This window comes from Rhinopithecus bieti, unplaced genomic scaffold, assembly GCF_001698545.2.
Source record: "Rhinopithecus bieti isolate Rb0 unplaced genomic scaffold, ASM169854v2 scaffold_18153, whole genome shotgun sequence".
NCBI classification, from domain to species: domain Eukaryota; kingdom Metazoa; phylum Chordata; class Mammalia; order Primates; family Cercopithecidae; genus Rhinopithecus; species Rhinopithecus bieti.
In genome coordinates this window covers 1,467,744-1,488,986 of record NW_016809139.1, presented here as the reverse complement: position 1 = coordinate 1,488,986, position 21,243 = coordinate 1,467,744, and the positions used below count along the sequence as shown (strand labels likewise).

The 21,243-nt window shown below is 47.6% G+C and overlaps 3 protein-coding genes across 5 annotated transcripts in view; 1 reads left to right on the top strand and 2 right to left on the bottom strand.

The window, feature by feature from the left end:
- TSPEAR (thrombospondin type laminin G domain and EAR repeats) overlaps positions 1-21,243 on the bottom strand; it is a 250,187-nt gene that overhangs the window by 172,736 nt on the left and 56,208 nt on the right. The gene's annotated exons all lie outside the window — the stretch shown is intronic.
- On the top strand, positions 9,082-10,214 carry LOC108539804 (keratin-associated protein 10-3-like). Of its 3 annotated transcripts, none has more exons than XM_017888716.1 (2): positions 9,082-9,402; positions 9,499-10,214. In XM_017888716.1, exons 1-2 carry the CDS (start codon positions 9,082-9,084, stop codon positions 9,892-9,894), a joined length of 717 nt encoding a protein of 238 aa, XP_017744205.1. In that variant the 3' UTR covers positions 9,895-10,214. The 3 variants fall into 3 exon arrangements, with proteins under 3 accessions (XP_017744205.1, XP_017744206.1, XP_017744204.1); XM_017888717.1 differs by having other exon boundaries at positions 9,082-9,429; positions 9,622-10,214; XM_017888715.1 differs by having other exon boundaries at positions 9,082-9,782; positions 9,828-9,894.
- KRTAP12-4 (keratin associated protein 12-4) lies at positions 18,310-18,744 on the bottom strand. The gene has a single exon (XM_017888725.1). The coding sequence runs from the start codon at positions 18,703-18,705 to the stop codon at positions 18,367-18,369; it is 339 nt and encodes a 112-aa protein (XP_017744214.1). The 5' UTR covers positions 18,706-18,744; the 3' UTR covers positions 18,310-18,366.

The window sequence follows — 21,243 nt, the reverse complement described above, 5'->3', positions numbered from 1 at the left end:
AAAAAAAAAAAAAAAAAAAAAAAAAAGAATGTTTATAGAAGCACTATTCACAGTAGCCAAAAGTTGAAAAGAACCCAAAAGTCCATCAGCAGATGAACGGATAAATGAAATGTGGTGTCATTATGACGGACTATGATTCAGCCATAAAAAGAAATTGGCATTCTGAAGCATACCCCAACACGGGTGTACCTTGAAAACATGCTCAGTGAACGAAGCTAGACACAGAGATCACGTATTCTATGACTCTATCTATACGAAATGTGCAAAACAGACAAATCCATATAGAGACAAGCAGGATAGTAGTGGTTGGAATAAAGCAGAATAGCAGTGGTTGCCAGGGGCTGGGCGTGGCTGCTTAATACTATGGGGGTTCCTTCTGAAGCGAAGATAGTGTTCTGGAACTAGGCAGTGGGGATGGTTGCACAACATTGTAGCTGTACTAAATGTCACTGAATTGCACACTTTAAAATGGGTAAAATGGTAAATTTTATATTATGGTTGATCACAGTTTAAATAAAATTACACCTGCCAAGGGTTTCTAAGGATGAAGCCCCTGAGTGCCACAGTACTGGATACTATCAGCATTTTAAATCTTGTTTGCTCTTACAGGTGGGAGGTGTGTGTTTAAATCTGAGAAACTTTAGTTATTAATGAGATCAACTAGCTGTTCATCTCATTAAGGATTATTGGAAATTTAAAATTTTTAATCTTGTATTCAATTCTTTTGTATCTTATTCTGTTTTAGTGGTAAGGACTTTAAATTTTTCACATTCATCTTCCATCTGTCATGGAGATTGCAAGTACTTTCTGGCCGTTCATATCTTTATTTGTATACCCAACGATTCCTTCGGGGCTGTGATGGAAACGTCGTGGATGCTGAGCTAAGCTGAGGCATGTGGACCACTCTCCAGTGCCCAGCCATGCCGGGTTTCCAGGAGACATATGTTGTAGGTGCTCTGGTCAAGGTTTACACTTTCGTTCACATCTGACCCTCTAACATGCCCACTGGGCTTTTTTTTTTTTTTTTTTTTGAGACAGAGTCTTCCTCAGTCGCCCAGGCTGGAGTGCAGTGGTATGGTCTCGGCTCACTGCAAGCTCCGCCTCCTGGGTTCCCGCCATTCTCCTGCCTCAGCCTCCCAAGTAGCTGAGACTACAGGGGCCCGCTGCCTCGCCCAGCTGATTTTTTGCATTTTCAGTAGAGATGGGGTTTCACCGTGTTAGCCAGGATGGTCTCGATCTCCTGACCTCGTGATCCACCCGCCTCAGCCTCCGAAAGTGCTGGGATTACAGGCGTGAGCCACCGCGCCTGGCCCCCCACTGGGCATTTTATACTTGGGTCTGCCAGGCTGATGGGCTTCCTTTCCCATTGTATTTTCTCACTGTCACGGCAGGGGTACAGGTAGGGGCTGCTGGGTGCAGTGACTTTGTCTCTCATCTAGCCCTTTGGTGAGCGTGGCCCGGGACAGTCACTCTGATCCTAGGTGTACAATCATGTCACCTACAGATACCACAAATTCACACCACATTTCAATTTCTTGGCATGTGGCTTCAGCCAAGGTGCAAACACAGAGTAAGCCTCTTGTCTTCAGTAAAGCTCCCAGGCGTCTGGGCAGTGCGACTGACTGTGTCCCCATCGAACTCTTTTCTCATCCAGAAGAGGCTGGAAGGACATTGGGAGATGTTGGTAGTTCCTGGTCAGAACCAGCCTCAGGCTGTACTGGGCTCGGGCCCTGGGACAGAGGAGCTTGCCTGTAACGGTCTCCGCCCCAGGGTTAGGGCCAGCCCTGCCCGGTGACCTCCTGAGCATAGGACAGCTTTGCCAACCCCGAGTGTCCGCCACTCACCACACAACCCTCACTCCACACCTGCCTCTCCAAGGTGGAGGCGCCTCCCCACCCTCAGACCCTGACCTGCACCTGCCCCTCTCAGGACACCTGACCAGGGTTCCAGGAGACAGCAGTCCAGACCCAAAGGCCAGTCCCCAAGCCTTGGCCTCCTAATGACTTGACTGTCCAGAGGCCTTGCTGGAATGTCATGTTTCCTTCTCAGGGGAAGAGAGGTCCTCCCTCTCCTCCTACCCTTGGCAGACATTAAGATCTCAGAAAATCCCAGAGCCCACCAGGAAGCACTGTCCTCAAGCACATTTTCCCAGCACAGGCACCTCGTCCTAGCTCTCCCGATTGCAGCCACACCAGCCCACCCTGTGAGGTCCCTGCAGACAGAGGCTGGACATCCCCCAGGTCCCACACCGGGCACAGTCACGGGACCTGCCAGGTGGAAGTGACCAGGTCAGCCCCAGAGAGGCCGCACCCTCCCTCCTGGTGTTCCCGGGGACAGGCTCAGCCAGGGGTGCAGGCCCTGCCCAGGACCAGCCAAGTGTTAGGAACAGAGTGAGGACAAGTCATGGCAAGGGAAGCAGAAATAATGAGGGTCCTTCCGGCTCCAAACACCAACACGGAAGGGGAGGGCGTTGCTGAGTCTCCTGCTGGGAAAAACAGGCTCTGGGCATATAAAAGCCCCAGCAGCCGACAGNTCTGGCCATCCCCAGGGAGGACACCTCCTGGTCGGGGCGTCTCAGCTCTGACCCCTGCTCTGGGTCCCCATTCAATGTTCTCCTGCCTCATCAGAGCTTCAACCCCCAGTGAAGGCACCTTGGAAAACAGATCCTCAAAATGTCACTCACTGTGTGACCCTGTGACCCTGTCAGTCTAGCTCTAGGCATCTACCTTGGAGGAATGAAACAAACATCCACACAGATTTGTGTGCCCATGTACACAGCACCACTGACAGTAGCCAGGAAGTGGTAAGAGCCCAAATGTCCATCAGAGGATGAACGGACAAGCAAAACACAGCCTATCCACACAAGCAAAACGCAGCCCATTCCCATGTGGAATATTATTCAGCCATGAAAACGGATCAAATACTGACACAGGCTACAACATGCATGAGCCTTGAAAGCACGATGCTCAGCGAGAGGCCACATGTAGTGGGATTCTATTTGTATAAAAGACTCAGAACAGGCAAATCCACAGAGAAAGGAAGAAGATGAGTGGGTGACCAAGGCTGGGGGAGGGGCTCATGAGGAGAGATTGCTTATGGGTGTGGTTTTTGGAGTGGGAATGTTATAAAATTACATATTGGTGATGGCTGAGAAACCCTGGGAATTTACTAAAAACCAATGGACTGTGCACCTGCAGTGGGTGAACTCCATGGCTTGTGAATTTTCTCTCAGTCAGTGTGTTAAAAACAAATAGCCTCAGCCCTCCGTTTGGGATGGCCACTGGCCAATGCCTCTACCTCGCCTTCATCCAAATAAAAATGAATGGTGCCAGAGCAGTGGTAGAAAACGGAGGCATGCCATCCACAGACCAAGTCAGTCAGGATTTTCTGGGAAAGGCAAGACAAAAAGACCAGGTTCTATTGACTTTAAATCCAACAGAAAGAAAAGCAGAAGAAGGACTCTGAAGACAAATGAGTTTTCCCGGAGACCCTAGCAAAGGGACCATATATGAGGATGACTGTGGGCACTCAGTGGTCTTTAACTGATGGGTCAAGTTCTGAAGAAAAGCCATTCCTTGCCCGGCAACCAGCAGGAGAACCAGGAAGGATGGGGCTGGCCCAGGAGACTCCCAGCCTAGGTCCCAAGCTGGAGAGGAAGAGGCCACACCCCAGGAAGCTCTGGATGCCAAGATAAACTGGAGCCCCCATGTCCAATCAGCGATGAACAAGGCCCCCCTCATCAGAGCCCCAGCATCAGCTCTGGGTGCAGAATATGTGTATCTATGTGCAGAAAACTTTTCAGCAATGAGTGCCAAACAATCTCGACCCTCACTTAAAAATGTGAACAACAACTAAGGGTCCTCAGACATGTGAGGAAATCATAGCATGACAGAGAAGGAAAGTCGGAACAAACGATGATGCAGATGCGAGGAAACAAAGAGGCTGTCACTCCATGAAACAAGAACAGGGTGCTACCAAAAAGGAGGAGGAAGAGGAGAAAGGAAAACACCCCAAGTTCCAGGAGACTGAAAGCACGACACTCTAAACACACATGAAACTCAGTGATGGTCTGCATAATAGACCCTGAAAGCAGAATTGCTGATACAGTGACCCAAGGTCAGGCAAGGATTGACCCAAACCCAATGCAGAAGGACAGAGATAAAGCCAAGAAGAGCCTGAGATCTGAGTGGGAAGAGCCCAGGAGACCCAGGGTCTGTGATCCTAACCAGGATCACAGTGGGGAGAAAATCCAAGAATGGAAGAAAATCATCAAACCCATATGGGAATAAAAGTTCCTTCAACTAAATGAAGATGGGACCCAGGGGATGGACACAGCTGATGACAGCGTTGGGGGAGGGGTCTGGTGAAATGAATGAAGTATAAGAAGGAGACAATAGTGCCAGGTTCTAGACAAAGGAAAGGCTTCACAAGAAGATCAAAGTTATGCAAATACGAGACCCATTGGTGGCCCAGCCTCTACCAAGGTGGAGGGAAGAAATTCCGCACCTAGACTCTGCTGTGGCAGGTGTCAGCGGGAAGGCTGTTCTTTTTTTTTTTTTTTTTTTGAGACCGAGTCTCACTCTGTCGCCCGGGCTGGAGTGCAGTGGCTGAATCTCAGCTCACTGCAAGCTCCGCCTCCCGGGTTCACGCCATTCTCCTGCCTCAGCCTCCTGAGTAGCTGGTACTACAGGCACCAGCCACCTCGCCCGGCTAGCTTTTGTATTTTTTAGTAGAGACGGGGTTTCACCGTGTTAGCCAGGATGGTCTCGAACTCCTGACCTCGTGATCCGCCCGTCTCGGCCTCCCAAAGTGCTGGGATTATAGGCTTGAGCCACCGCACCCGGTGGGAAGGCTGTTCTTAAACAACAGGGAGCTGGATAGTTTACCACCCACGATGCTTTCTGAAACTTTTACTAAGCAATCTCCAACAAGAAGAAACATGACCCCCTCTTTCCAAACGTCCACAAAAATCCACAGACGTCCATCAACGAAAATCTAAATAAAATAAAGTCTAATAAAATAAGCAGACATGAAAGATGGAAAAGAAGTATGCTCACGGATTTAGAGATTTTCCTTTTCAGTATAAGAAAATAGTATGGGTATATTTATCCTAAAATTTGGAAATATAAATGAAATGTACTGTGTTCTACAAAATATAAATTACCTACACTGAGTAACAAAACAAAAAATTTAATACAATGATATCCAGGAAAATATGGACGTGGTATTGAAAAAGGTCATTCTTCAGAAGGCAGACTCAGATGTTTCAAAGGTGTATACCATCAGTCTTCAATATAAAGACTTCTCTGTGACACTTGAAATATTCCAGAGGTCAGAAGAAGCCAGAGGTCCTCTGGATTCCTCTAGTACGACTGGTGACAACTTGATGCCAAAATCAGGAGCAACAGTGAGAGAGAGAGGACTGTAGACCAATGTCATTTTAAAAAATAATGTAAGAGAGTCTATGAGCCTACATTAACAAACTAAGCCACTATGTGCAGCCATTATGGGAATAAGTACAGAAGTTCCTCAAAAAATTAAAAATGGAACTACCATGGGGTGAGCAATCCCACTTCTGTGTATTTATACAAGACAAATCGAAGCCGGATCTCAGATACCTGCACTGCCATGCTAACGGCAGCACTCTTCCCAACAGCCAAGATGTGGAAGCGACCTAAGTGCCCATCAACAGATGAGTGGATAAGAAAATGTGCTGCATATGCATGAGGGAATATGACTCAGCCACAGAGAGGAGGGGGATCCTGTCATCTGTGGCAGCATGGATGAACCTGCAGACACGATGCTAGCTGAAGTGACCCAGGCCACAGAAAGACAAATACTGCAGACCTCACTCAGAGAGTAGAGTGGTGGTTTGAGGGGCTGGGGGTGCAGGGAGTGGGGACATGCTGGTGACAGGATACAGCTTCGGCTGTGCAAGATGAGTCAGTTCCGGAAACCTCGTGTGCAGCATGAGGACAGTTGACTGTAACACAGAATGCAACATAGTAACACTGAAATCTTCTAAGAGTCCATTTTAAATGTCTCATCACAAAATAAAGGTAACTATGTGGGGTGATGGACATATTAATTAGCTTGACCGTGGTAATCATCACACAATGTGTGATCAAGACGTCATGCTGTACACCTTGAATTTATATGATTCTTGTTTGTCAATTATATCTCAATAAAGCTGGGGAAAAAGGGATCATAAGCCATTATCAAGCAATGTTTATCTTAGATAGCTCAAGTTACAAATGATATCATTATACTCATAAAATAGAAGCAGAAAAGCCACTGGAACTCTCAGTAGATTAATACACACACACACACGCGCACACACACACACGCGCGAACAAACTCATTCCTTCCTTAAAAGCCTGAGGCAAAATTCACAATAAACTAAAGTAGGAAAACACTGCATGCACGAGACCAAGGCTGTGCTACAAACTAGCAAACATTGGCTTAGTGCGGAGGGAGGCACTTCTGTTAACTTTGGAAATAAGACCAGCCGGCTGCTGTCATCGCATCTCCGGCATTGTGCTGGGCAGCCAGCCACGACAAAAGGGAGTCAAATAAAACAAAAGACTATGTTTTAGAAAAGAAGAATTCAAATGTGTGTCACTTGCAGAAGACCCGGCTGTGGGCCACCCTGCCCTGCAGACTCACGTACCCTCCTGGCACCTCCCTCCTCCAACCAGGGCCATTTAATCCCTGCCACTCAGCTCACTCAGATCCCCCAGAGCATCTGCTTGATTTAAGAAATGGTTTGGGCCGGGCGTGGTGGCTCACACCTGTAATCCCAGGCGTAATCACGAGGTCAGGAGATGGAGACCATCCTGGCTAACATGGCAAAACCCCGTCTCTACTAAAAATGCAAAAAATTAGCCGGGCGTGGTGGCAGGGGCCTGTAGTCCCAGCTACTCAGGAGGCTGAGGCAGGAGAATGGCTTGAACTCAGGAGGCGGAGCTGGCAGTGAGCTGAGATCCGGCCACTGCACTCCAGCTGGGGTGACAGAGCAAGACTCCGTCTCAAAAAAAAAAAAAAAAGAAAGAAATGGTTTGATCATTTGACTGTCCACAGAAGCTGCCCTGCTGGCCCCCCGTGGAAAGTTCCATGATCCAAAAAGTCATGTCTCCAATGAATGCAGGGCTCCAAAGTTGTACCTCATGTTGTGGCTGACATAAAAAGACCACATGTACACTGTGTGTGTCTGTAGTGCACCCACTAATACGATGTCACCCTGGACTTCCTGGCTTTCCTATCATCTCCTGAAAGCAGCGCCAAGTCCTTCAGTCCCAGAAAGTGGATTAAGCACACAGTTCTCACACGTCCGTACTAATAATCACTGAAAGGATATTTAACGAGTTATTAAAAAAAAAGAAATCAAAATTATTTAACAATAAAGAGAGGCTCAGTAGGGTCTTTCATATATTTGTAGAAAAGACAAACAGACAGAAACAGGTTAGGGAGTAAATTGGAGCAGGACACTAATACACTGGAATAAAATAGTCTTTTATTCAGAAAGCTGAATGAACTGCCACCAATGGGTAGACTTTATCTGATGTCCAATGAAACAAGGAAAAAACATTTAAAAACTCAAAACAACATCATCAGAGTGAATAGGTGATATATTTCCTTCATCACTAGATGAAAATAAAAAGTCATAAAATGAGAGACCAGGAAAGATGAAATTATTATTAAAAATGGAAAAACACTTCTGAGATGAGTCTTTATATTGAAAGGCTCAATAAGTTCTAACCACAGAAAGTAAAATAATGCATAAGCCTAGAAACAAAAACGTGACATTTTAGAATAATAAAAAGAAAGCCAAATGCTCCCAGAGAGTTAAGGAAAGAGAGAGAGAAACGAAAAAACAATAAATGACCAGCATCAGACTGTCACCAGCAGCACTGGACATCACAAAGAAATGGTGACATTTGTTCACCGTTTTGAGGAAAAGTAATTTAAAACCAGAATTTTATACCCAGCTAAACTATCATTATAAACGTGAGGATAAAGTTGATATATTTTCAGACAAGCAAGGAATCTTAAAATATATGTCCTAAAATCACCATATATGAAAAAGTACTCGATCTTTCACCAAGGCACAACGAAAATTGAAATAATACAGAGTGCAGCTTCAAATAAAACAAAGAGAGGACTCTGAGGATGGCATGGAAGAGCTGAAGAGGCAAAGATAAAGTGTGGATCCACCAGATACTGAATCTCTGAATCGCTGAGCATTCTCCTGACAAAGTGTGAGGGATTGAAGGGAGGTCCACTTAGCTTCCCTTTTTTTTTTTTTTTTTTTTTTTGAGAAAGAGTCTCGCTCTGTCACCCAGGCTGGAGTGCAATGGTGTGATCTCAGCACACTGCAACCTCCGCCTGCTGGGTTCAAGCAATTCTCCTGCCTCAGCCTCCTGAGTAGCTGGGACTACAGGCACATTCCACCATGCTTGACTAATTTTTTCTATTTTCAGTAGAGACAGGGTTTCACCATGCTGGCCAGGCTGGTCTCAAACTCCTACCTCACGATCCATCCACCTCAGCTTCCCAAAGTGCTGGGATTACAGGCATGAGTCACCATGCTTGGCCAGCTTCCTCTTATCCTCTGTGCCATTTTTATTTCATACGAGGTGCACATTTTTCTCCATGTTTATGTTTTAAGATGCTAAAAGTAATAAAATATATCTAATCAGTCCAGAAACAGGATAGGTGGAACCAGAATTGCTCCCTTTGGAGAAACGTTCATCTCTAAAACCTCAACTCAACAAAAGCTTTCTTGAAATATTTTCCACCACATTTCTGGGGCCAAAATAAAAACCGATGAAGAAACAGAGCCCTGCAACATACACACAAGTTTAATGAGGGAAAACAAAGAGATAAACCAGCACAAATGACGCATCTCCAGCCACCAGCTCTAAACACCAACAAGGAAGAGAAGCTTCTGGAGCCTCCCGTCAGGACAACACACGCCAGGGAGGGATTTAAAAGCCCCACAGCCCTGAGCAGCTCACTCACTCGCTCACTCACACACTCACTCACTCACACCTCCCCCAGCTCATCTCCTCCCACCCCAGCATGGCCGCGTCCACCATGTCCGTCTGCTCCAGCGCTTACTCTGACTCCTGGCAGGTGGATGACTGCCCAGAGAGCTGCTGCGAGCCCCCATGCTGTGCCCCCAGCTGCTGCACCCCGGCCTCCTGCCTGACCCTGGTCTGCAACCCAGTGAGCTGTGTGTCCAGCCCCTGCTGCCAGGCGGCCTGTGAGCCCAGCCCCTGCCAATCAGGCTGCACCAGCTCCTGCACACCCTTGTGCTGCCAGCAGTCTAGCTGTCAGCCGGCTTGCTGCACCTCCCCCCCCTGCCAGCAATCCTGCTGTGTGCCCGTCTGCTGCAAGCCCGTCTGCTGTGTGCCCATCTGCTATGGGGTTGCTTCTTCATGCTGCCAGCAATCTAGCTGCCAGCCAGCTTGCTGTGCCTCTTCCTCCTGCCAGCAGGCCTGCTGTGTGCCTGTCTGCTGCAAGCCTGTGTGCTGTGTGCCCATCTGCTCTGAGGATTCCTCTTCATGTTACCAGCAGACTAGCTGCCAGCCGGCTTGCTGCACCTCCTCCCCATGCCAGCGGGCCTGCTGTGTGCCTGTCTGCTGCAAGCCTGTCTCCTGTGTGCCCGTCTGCTCTGGGGCTTCCACTTCATGCTGCCAGCAGTCTAGCTGCCAGCCGGCTTGCTGTACCACCTCCTGCTGCAGACCCTCCTCCTCTGTGTCCCTCCTCTGCCGCCCCGTGTGCAGGTCCACCTGCTGCGTGCCTGCCTCCTCCTGCCAGCCCAGCTGCTGCCGCCCAGCCTCCTGCGTGTCCCTCCTCTGCCGCCCTGTGTGCTCCCTCCCGGCCTGCTGAGGCCTCTGCTCAGGCGAGAAGTCCAGCTGCTGAGTGCTCAATCCTCGCTCATCTACTGACTGTGTCTTTGCTGTCAAGCAGGATTCTCCAGTCTCAGGAGCCCCTGGAGTCCTTAGAATCCACCAGCTCCATCAGCAGCCACATAGTGGCTGCCTGAAGGGGATTTTGAGCACATCACACTTCCCTCCTCCCTCTCTGGGAAGAGACAACCCACAAATCCCTCAGCAGGGGGACTGTGGCCTTCTGGAGCCCCCTTCTCCAAATGTGTTGTTTGCACCCAATGTGACAAAGAATTGCTCTAATCAATAAATTCTTGAGTCAGGAAATACGGGCTGGTGTGTACTTTCTGCTCTTCCCCTGAGCCCCTTTGCCTACTCCAAATTTGGGGTGTGGGACCACTGTCCTGTTGAAGGCAGACAGGACAATGTCTCTCATTCTGAGATCAAACACCCAAGAGACAGCAGGATTTGAAAGCAGATGTGATCATCTCCACACCCTTCCTGCAGCCGAAGCCATGCCCTGCCCACAGGGGATGATCCTCCAAGCTGAGCCAGGGAGGGGAGCAGAGCTGAGCGGTCTCGGCCTCTGGTGAGCTTTGGACCACCTGTCCACGCCTGTCCCCTGCCAGTCCAAGCTAAAGCTGAGTCGGGCAGAAGAAGAAATCCCATTCAGTTGGGACCTGAAGCCCCAGGCACCATGCTGGCCTCCTGGTGTGTGGGCCGTGGAGAAGGTGCCCACACAGAGGGCTTCCCCGAGAGCCTGAGGGCCACCCTGTGTGCTCTGAAGCACCAGCAATTCCGTGGACCCCAAGAGGGGCTCTGGGGTCACTTGGACATCACTCATCCTACTCAGGGTTTAAGGCCTGGGTGAGGAGACAGAGCAAAAAGACACCTTATCGACGAACACTTAGGACAGTGGGAGATAAGGCTGTAGTCTCAGTGGACCCCTAGCACTGGAGAGTGATGAGGGCACCAGTGAGACCAGCCAGGTCAGCACCTCCTCAGGAGGCTGGGAGGGCCCAGGGAAGAGGCGACAGAACAAAAACTCTAAGGGAACCTTTAACCAGAAAGTAGCTGAATTTAAACCTGCAGTGGCTCACAAATCTCTGTTTGCCAGAGTTTATTCCACCCATGTCCATTACTTGCTTATTCAAATATTAAGAAAAATACGATCATCCCCATAAATAAGTGGACAAAGGCCTTCATAGCCCCTTCAGAGCACAAAGAGTTAAAAAAGATGGGGAGACGCTTTCACCTCACCATTAACCAAAGGTACAAGGGAGTCTAAGGTACAGGGGAGTCGGCACAGGGGGCACCAACATTGCTGAGGCCGAGCCGCTGTGCAGCCAACGGGCAGACGCACCCAGGGCCACAGCCTCCAGGGCACGAGAGCCTCTGAGCCTCCTGATGGCTCCTGAGGGGAAAGCCAGGGACAGCCCCAGCGGGGCACAGCTTGTGACACCTGGGACCCTGTGCTCTGTGTGGCAGCTGACACGCAGGTCTGCTGGTGGCCGTGTGTGCATGCAGCTGTCTGAGCCCACACAGTCAAGCTGCTGTGTCAGACGCAGAGGAGAGACTAGGACGGCAGCGGCCGGGCCCCCTCCCTTGTGAACCTGCGTGAAGTTATTCACAGCACAGCAACAGCTCCGAGTGCCCCTCCCAGCTGTGAGCGAGATGCAGGACCCACTGAGTCAGAGGCAGTTGCTGCCTTCAAAGGCATCCCGTGAAACCACAGGAAACCACAAAGCCCCCTCCACCACCTGCTGGACAGAGCCGGACGGCCCCTGGGGACAGGGGGAGGGTGTCTGTAAGGCGAGGACGTGGCCAGTGCATGCCCATCAGGGTATGATCAGGGACCCTCCAGCCTGCAGGCGCCCTCGCCCAGTTGTAAGGGTGAGAGCACAGCCCCTGTGCGAGGCTGCTGGCCTGGGAGGAGGGACGAGCAGCGGTCTGTGGAGGGGCACCTCTAAGGAGTCCTCTTGGACCTCATATGCTTGTCAACACAGGGCATCCTGGTAACGGAACTTTCTAGATATGGGCCTCTCAGCGGGAGGGGTACACTGGCCAGTGCTCCTCTTAGCTGATTTCTTGGTTCCCAGAAGGCTCCCCTGGTACCCACGTGTGCCAACAGCCCCCTTCTACTGAGGACAGCACCCCCTCCAGGCAAATCCCACTCACACCCAGGACACGCCCACACCCTTTCTCCTGTGTGACCCACACTCACGCCCCAGGGACCAGGCTGGCTCTATCAGGGCAGCCCTTGTTTTTTGGGGCCAGGCTTCCCATTCCTGGAATTAGCCCAGGCATCCCCCACGCAGGACTCCCTCCTTCTGCAACAGCCTCAGTGCCTGGATGAGAGCTGGGCCACCCTCAGGCCCAGTGCTGGGCCTTGCTGTGTGTGCAGCGGGCTCGGGCTGTGTCCTGAAGAGACCCAGCCACACAGATTCTCAGTGGACTCTTCCTTCCCAAGGAACCACGATGAAAGATGCCACAGCCCACGGATACACAGAGGAGCCCGTGCTGCTCTCACGGCTTTGCGCCGACCCCTTTCCTGGGCTGAATAGTGTCCCCTTGTCCCCTTAAAAAAAGACATGTTGGTCCAGACGCAGCGGCGCGTACCTGTCATCCCAGCACCACGGGAGGCCGAGGAGGGAGGATCACTTGAGCCCGGGAGTTCGAGAGCAGCCCAGGCAACACAGTGAGACCCCACCTCTACAAAATAAAATAAAATAAAATTTAGCTGAACATGGTGGCATGCACCTATAGTCCCAGCTACTTTGGTGGGAAGACGGCTTGAGCCTGGGAGGTCAAGGCTGCAGTGAGCTATGATCGCACCACTGCACTCCAGCCTGGGTGACCAGGCAAGACCCTCTCCAAATTAAAAAAAAAAAAAAAAAAAAGGAAAAAAGAAAGAAAAGGTATATGTTGGATGCTAATGCTAATCCCTCATACTGTAAACATGACCTTACGTGGAAACAGGATCTTTGCAGATGTAGTCAAGTTGAAGTGAAGTCATTGGGGGAGACCCTGAGCCAACACCACTTCTGTTTTCATAAAAAGGCAAAAATTGCACACAAACGGGCACAGGGAGAACGCCATGTGATGATGGAGACAGAGATTGGGCAATGCCCCTGCAAGCCAAGGATGCCAAAGAAAACAACAGGCCCAGAAAACAGAACAGAGCCATCCCCCAGACTGGCACAGACTCTCCTTCACCACCGTAGAAGGAACCGGCCCCACTAACGCCTTTGCCTCTGACTTCATCCCTCCAGAACTGTGAGACGTGAGCTTCTGCCGTGTCACGTGGCCGGCGTGGGGCTCTGTCACAGCAGCCCCTGGATGTCAACGTGCCCTCCAGCTCCAGCCCCCAATGAGGGTGAAGAGTCCAGGGAAATGGGGCTAGAAGCTGGGAAAGGAGTTCTGAGGGAAGTGCCTGGGGCCTGTGACCTCCTACAGGCCAAGAGACAAGCCACAGAGATCCCCAGAGGTGGACGGAGCTCTCTGAAGAGGGGACCACCATGGCTTGGGTCTGACACACCCATGTTTGAGGCCAGAATCTGTGCAGATGCTCGGGGGGAAGACAGGGCGACACTCCCTGATGGTCCCCCAAGTAGACTCCTTTGAGTGCTCTATTTTTTTTTCTGCCTACTTTGAATCTGTTGACTTTTCTACTGGTGTTGAGAAAAAATTAACTTCTTACGGTATTACTAATTCAAGGCTGCCTGTAGACTTTTTCTTATACAATTCAGCTAGTTCTAGCTGAAATATAAATATTGAAAAGTTAACCCTAAACTCGTTTGAAACTGAAGGAAAGAATAAAAGAAGTTTAAAAAATCAAACTGCCAGGGAAACCGCTTTATCCAAAATTTTGACCCACAGACTTTATTGGATTATCTATTGGGCAAACAAAGTTTAGCCATGTAAATAGGTCTCAGTTTTGTCAGAAATATAATTTGGATCCAACCATTCTTTATAAACCAATGCGTATTACTAGTTCATGACTAAAATTCTAAAATGAAAAGTATAAGATCTTTATTTGTGTGTTTGTTTGAATGTGTTTATGTATATGTACATGTATTATTATGTTATATATTGTGTCTACGTGATATCAAATTGACTTTTCAATAAATGAGCACTCATAAATTATCAAGTCTATTTTCCAAGTTCACATGACCTAAGTAAATCTTTAATAAATAAGCTGGTTTTAAAGTAACTAAAGTAAAAATTAAAATGTCTTCAAAATTGTCAGCATACGTTTTTGCCTGGATTTACTCATTAGACAGTTTTACATTTGTCTCTAATAAATATTTTAAGATGTCAGAATTTAACATAAAGTTTAGAAGACTATAAACCCAGCCAAAACCAGAATGATTTTTGTGTCATGTTTTATAAGTAAGACTAATTTAATCTTGTTGGCTTAATGAAAACAACTGTATCTTCTGAGTTATCAACAAAATCCCCATACATTTAAGTTTCTTATTTAGGTGAAACCATATTCGCAGGGTATAAAAATGATTAACAAGGAAATAACTTGAAACAATGACTAAGGTTGTCTAATATGTCAGTTTTCACAATTGTTAAAATAAATTAGGCAAATGTAAATGAGATAAACATCTATAAACTTTGTATAATTTGAAATCTAAAAATTATGTTAAATTAAATAATAGATACACATTACATGCCTGAGTCATTTTCAATTTAAAAATTTACATTATAAGAAAACATGTTTCTAAAAATGCAAAAGTTGTTCTTATATGTTAAATACTGTTATGTGACAGAAAATTTAAAATTTCTTGTTTCCTAGGTTTTCAATAAAGTTTAAGATTACTAGGAACTCAAAATTTTAATTAGTATATATAATTATATGTATAAAACTGCCAAAATAAGATGTGCTTTAAGAAGAAACAATTATAAGAAAGGCATAAAAATGGTGTTCCTTATTGAGAAAAAGAATACTTTGCCAAATTCAAAGGTTATTTAAAAGTTGTTTCAAAATATGGATTTAGGAAGGAAACACGAAACAAGGTAGAAAGTGACCAGCAAGCAGGAGAAAGAAACGCGAAGAAAGTTATGGATATGAAGACGTGTTTTTGGTAAGGAAGATTAACAAGAAAAGAGAATAATTTTGTATGAGAAAATCTTATACAGTGAATTTTTATCCTTAAGCAAAATGACTGGTTATTTAAGAATAAGGAAGACGGCCGGGCGCGGTGGCTCAAGCCTGTAATCCCAGCACTTTGGGAGGCCGAGACGGGCGGATCACGAGGTCAGGAGATCGAGACCATCCTGGCTAACACGGTGAAACCCCGTCTCTACTAAAAAATACAAAAAACTAGCCGGGCGAGGTGGCGGGCGCCTGTAGTCCCAGCTACTCGGGAGGCTGAGGCAGGAGAATGGCGTGAACCCGGGAGGCGGAGCTTGCAGTGAGCTGAGATCCGGCCACTGCACTCCAGCCCGGGCAACAGAGCGAGACTCTGTCTCAAAAAAAAAAAAAAAAAAAAAAGAATAAGGAAGACTAGGACAAAGCAGAAAATCCGGGCATGTTCCAACTGGTCTGTGTAAGTCACGATAAAGCTCTTGAAAAGAGAATTTATGAAAGGAATTTTGTATATGATTAGGTTGGCTATAGTTAAAATGAAATTATTTATAATAGTCTTTCTACAGATTGAGCATTGATATTAAAACAGATACTAACATAAAACTAAAAATGTTGATCCCGTATGTTAGAGCAACAAGGTTTTCTTAAAGGATTGATTTGCTGTTAATAAAATTACAAGAGGTTTTGGTTTTTAATTCTGAAATCGGTTTCTTTTTAAAACTTCTTAGATGTATGCCTCAGAAATCCAGCTTCTGCTGTACCCTGCCGCATGTGATTTTCAGGTCATCCGTCATTACCTTCAGCTTTTTCTTCTCTTGAGAAGACCTGGGATGATAATTCTTTCCTTCAACTTTGTATCAGCTCCTATAACTTTTTCCTGCAATTCTAACTCTGCTATGTGGCCTGACACTGAAATATTTATCCTGAAAGTTTAGAAAAGCAGCATTTTTCCTCCAGTATCACTTGATTCTGTAACTTGGTTTTTCTTGATGTATCTGAATTGTTCCATGTCACTTTCTATATTGCTTTTGAGGACTTTTGATTAACACTGTGGTTAAATAAATATCTATTATTTTAAAATGACCTGTAATTCTGTTTTGATCAAACGTTTTAAAACTTTTTACATCTTTGACAGGTTTCTCCAGGACTTATTTGGTAAATTGTATGGAAAATATTGTAAAATAATAAGTTATACTAGATCTTTTTTCAGTTACATTTATGGGAATGTTGTTGATAAAATGTTTCAAAATTATATAAATTCATAAAAAATCTAAAGTGTCATAATTTCGATTATGTTAAATCTTTTCTAAAGTTATGTTTGTATGGAAATGTTATTAATGTGAGTATTCTAAAGATTATGTGAAATTTAAAAGTCTGATAGTCCTGATGTGACACTGTCAGTATGATTCTGATTATTATCTTAAAATGCTACATTTCCTTGTCAGTTGGAAACTTCCATCAACTTTTCACCATGGCTATTCCAAGTTTTTGTCATCCACAGCTATGGTTCTGAATTCTTCTCTAAAAACATTTGTGATCAGCTCTTTTCATGGAGAAGACTCTAATAAGTATGGATACAAACATTTATAAAATGAAAGAATACAGTTAATGAAAAAACATACAAACGTATGTTCTGGTTTTGTGAAATGGTTATCACATTTTTTTCCTACCTGTAACTCAGTTTGACGTAATTAAATATGTGCTGTTATGAATGATTGTAGTATCCTTGTAATTGTCCTATTAAGGTGTCGTGTTAGGTGCAGGAAAACATCGCATTAGGAAAAAAACACAGATCATGCTAATTTAAAAATAGATGCGATTTGAAGCGTGCTTTCCAATAAATATGCAAAAATAAACGCTCAGCCCAGCGCTCATTCCTTACAACTACAACTGTAGACTATCGATCTTCCTAGGAAAGAACTTTCCTAGCCACATGGGATGATAAACACTGGTCTTATAAATGCAACCAGGCAGTTGGTTTATGACCAAAAGTGGGAACTCGTGAGACCAAGTAGCAAACGTAAGAAGCCCTGTGTGCTGGCTTTTCTTGCCAGCAAAACTTCACAAAGCCCCAGTGTCTCACATCTCAGCTCTCCAGAGATGGTTTTGAGACAAAACAAGACAGAGCACATGGCCCCTGATGTCTCTTGCCTGAGTCACCACATTCTTTAAAAGATAAACGATGCTAGTCCTTGCCTTTTCCTGCACACAAGATAATGTCTTACAGGGCGAGCGATGACGCCTCCGCGGTCCATAACCAGATGTGCTCCTGCCCCCAAACCTGGATGGGATTCTGCTTCGATGCAGCTTCTGAGCCAGTTTGATGTGATCTGCACGTGCTGACTTCCCACCAATTGCATATGAACTGTGAGCTGAAACAGCGCCTCTGACAGAGCTGCCCCCAGGCTGGTGTGAGCTGAAACAGCGCCTCTGACAGAGCTGCCCCCAGGCTGGTGTGAGCTGAAACAGGGAGCCGAGCCTCTGACAGAGCTGCCCCCGGGCTGGTGTGAGCTGAAACTGGGAGCCGAGCCTCTGACAGAGCTGCCCCTGGGCTAGAAACCTCGCTCTTCTATAGTCCTCGGTAAAATTTCTGAGTAAAGCTCACTTTAATTCCTTAAAAGCTTGATTTTTTGTTTATCAACACCACAAACCTCTTTCCCATCCAGTTGGATGAAGGAGTAGCTATAGATTTAAATTCAGTTTAATATTTTAATTTCTTGACAACAGTGGGTTGCACATACCAGCTAATAAGCAGAAGGCCTGTTTTACCTAAAATGGATCAAACTACAAAATGAGTGATTTGTCCTCAATCTCACCCAGAAGAGAGTAAGAACTGACCTCATAAATTTAAGGAACAAAGTGGGACAAAAGGACGCCTGATGTGACGGGTTGGGGGTTCCCATCAGGCCAAGCTCAGGAGCGTGGCCCACTAGCCCGAGACGGTGCTGTTGGGAGGTTGCTCACCAGGCCCAACAGTCATCTGGTACCTGCGCCTTCTCTGCAGGGAAGGAACTTTCCAGAATCCTGGGGAAGAAACCTCCTGAAGAAGGAGTGTGGCAAAGATGCTGAGGAGAAGGCATCACACAGACTCAGGTGAGCGCTCAGCATCTGGTATTTATGAGATATTTGCAAGAGACTCAAAGTCAGACAGTGCAGAGGGCCCTGTGGATAACCCAGGCTGAGAACCTGGGGAAACTGTAGAAAGGCACATGGACTCACTGGTCGGGATCTAATGACCGTGCTGCAAAGGAGGCAGGTGGTCTGGTCAGGTGACGAAAGTCTGCTGTGAGAGGATGTGGGGACTGCCTGGCAGGAGTTCAGAGAGCCTGCTGGCTTCCGACCTCACACCTACAAGGGTCCTAGGAGGCCACTCACTCAGCAGCAGGTGGGGGTGCTGCAGGTGACCGGTCTATAGACCAGGGTGGGGCAGGAGGGCTGGCAGCACCCGGAGGTTAAGCAGAAGGAGGCCACACACAAAACAGGCTTGCAGCTCACGGACACACAGCAGGCCACCTGGCAGGGGCTGGGCACACAGTAAGCCGGCTGGCAGCAGGTGGACACCCCACACAGGGGCCGGCACAGCAGAGCCACACAGGGGGCTGAGCAGCAGCAGGAGGTCCCACAGCCCTGGGGTGGGTAGCAGGTGCTGGGGACGCAGCATGGGGAGCCAGGGCAGGCCATCGGGCAGCCTGAAGAGCAGCTGGTGTGGCACATGATGGAGTGTGGACAGATGGGGGGCGCAGAGGACAGGGCTGGTCTGGAGCCTGCTTCCTTGGGTGGCCTTTATACCCAGGCCACCGGCATCCTGGCAACAAGCCCCCTGGCATCTTCCTCATGGGTGGTTTTTCCTCCTCTGCCCTCTCCGGTTGATCTTTCTGGGTTTTCTTGTTGAGGTTACTCAGTTCAGGAAACTCTTTCAGCTGGGGGTGCCCTATCATTCAGCAGACCGTGTGTTTCCTGGAAACAGAGCCGGGGGTAGCTGGTGAAGGGCTGTCAGTGAGGCCAGGGGCCTGCCTCATGGATGTTCAGGGTCCCCCTGTTGTAAATGCCGTCTGGAACTCACACAAGCACAGTCACACTCACTGCACCAGGGGCCCGTTTCGACTGAGAAGCTCAGTCATCATCAGGGTCTTCCCAAGTAACGAGAGCCAAGCTCCTGGGCTCCATATTGTGGAATAATAATGATGATTATTGGGGGAACAATAATGCACAGAAATCTAGCGCTGTGCCAGGCTGTGATTGGCATCTTACGAGGTTATCCCATTCATCTTTGCCAGCATTCAGGGTGGCCGATACCCCATTTTACAGATCATGAAGTCCTAGGTCATTTGCATGATGGGTGCGTGTCCGCGCCACTGCAGAGACGCAGGGATCTGGACTGCTTAGTTTCACTCTGGAATCCATGGTTGTTACCACTGTGCCAAATTATACTGGGCTCAGGGTTCAATACGTGACTCATCCTGAAGTCCTGAACCAGCTGGGACAGAGAAGATGGATGAAAACATCAGCCACATCGGCCTCTGCAGAGCATGGCTCAGGCGTGTGACCACAGTGAGCTTCCTGACACCACACCTCAGAAGTGCCCACTTCACACGAGAAGCACTAGTGGCCACAGGCCACCTCCTCTGCAGACGGAGCCCAGGAGGACCCATCACGGAGGGGGCCTGAGCTACTCATGTCTGGTTCCTCTCCCACGCTGAGGGTCTGATCAGTCTCACCCCTGCAGAGGCAGTGTGGGGGAAAGTGAGGAGCTGGCGTGAAATTCCAGAATGCTCCTGCACTTGGCAAGCAGTGGGCAGGAGTGTGCATGGCACGTTCTTCCTCACACTCCAGTCTGTTCTCTTGATGGATTGGCCACAGTGCTTTCTTCTATGGTGGTGTCACACGGTAGGGGGATGAGCCATCTCTCAGGGCAGAGCTACTCCCTCCATCCCAGGCAGCTCCCAGGGGCACCCTCTGCTCCTGTGTGGGTCCTCCTGTGCCTGCTGGTGGTGGATACAGGTGATTCCTGCCATGGAGGCTTTGGACAACTCAGACACCATGTTAATGAAATCCCCTCCCAGGCTGAAGACCAAGTGGGGTCTCAGAGCTGTGGACAGAACTTACAAGTCTATGGACCCAGAGCCGATCGGTGGCCATGTAGTGGGAGTGACCTTAAGGCCTAGGGACAAGCCGGGCGAGGCCACAAGTTCAGTCCTGTCACAGGCAACTCCTTTCACTGCTATAGTTCAGAATCACACTTAAAAACCAAGAGAATTGGGGCGGCCACAGTGATCACATGTTCCTACGTGACCTAGTCACCAAGTAACCCATTTTAAAGGTTAGTGGTCTTACGAGTCGATTACAGAAGAACGAGGATGTGTCTTTGATATTTACCTGCTCCTTTACCTTCCCCCATGCCCTCTACTCCCTCCTGCAGGTCAGGGTCTACTGGCCTCGTCCTAGTTAACCTAAAGCACATCCGTGCACGTTGCCTGCGGTGCGCATCTGCAGGGGAGGATTTCTCCCAGCTGTTGCTCTTCTGAACAGGTTTTTACCTCAACATGTTTTGAAGGATTTTTTTCACAGGTATAGGATTCTGGGTTGGCAAATTTTCTTTCAGAATTTTAAAGAAGTTGCTCCACTGTCTTCTGGCCTCCACTGTTTTTGCTGAGAAGTGAGGGATTTCCTCATCCTTGCAAGAACCTTGTACCTTGTATGAAAAGTGCCTTTTCTTCCCACTGTCTTCAGTATTTTTTTGATTTTTGGTTTTCATCACTTTTACTATTTGATGCTTGGATATGGCTTTGTTTGTACTGATCCTCCTGCAGGTTTCTGAGATTCTTGGGTCTGTAAGTTGTTATTTTTTTAATCATATTTGGTGCCTTGGGCCATTATTTTTTTCAAAACTTATTTATGGTTCAGTATCACTCTCTTCTCTTTCTGAGGTTGAAATTGCTAGTATGTTAGACAGTTCAGTACTGTCTCATACGTCTTTTCATTTTTCTTGATTCTTTCTCCTCTTCGAGACAAGATAATTTCTACTGGTGTGTCTTCAGGTTCACTGATTCTTTTTCCATCCAACTCCTAACCCCAAACCCCAGACCCCCTAGCATGGGATTTTGATGCTTGGTTCTTGGGTCCTCATGATCTGACCAGTTTTCCTGCACCCATGGCCCAATACCCAGAGTGCAGGATTCCTGCCTTCCCTGGACATACCGGTTTCTGCAGCAGCATCCTCACTCTCTCCATGGCCACATTGTCTCCTCACAG

What these genes read in the sequence shown, in the direction of transcription:
- LOC108539804 (XM_017888715.1), top strand. Translation starts at nt 9,082, where the DNA reads ATGGCCGCGTCCACCATGTCCGTCTGCTCCAGCGCTTACTCTGACTCC. An exon ending in TCCCTCCTCTGCCGCCCCGT is followed by an intron (nt 9,783 to 9,827) that starts GTGCAGGTCCAC and finishes CTGCCAGCCCAG; the next exon opens with CTGCTGCCGCCCAGCCTCCT.
- KRTAP12-4 (XM_017888725.1), bottom strand. Translation starts at nt 18,705, where the DNA reads ATGTGCCACACCAGCTGCTCTTCAGGCTGCCCGATGGCCTGCCCTGGC.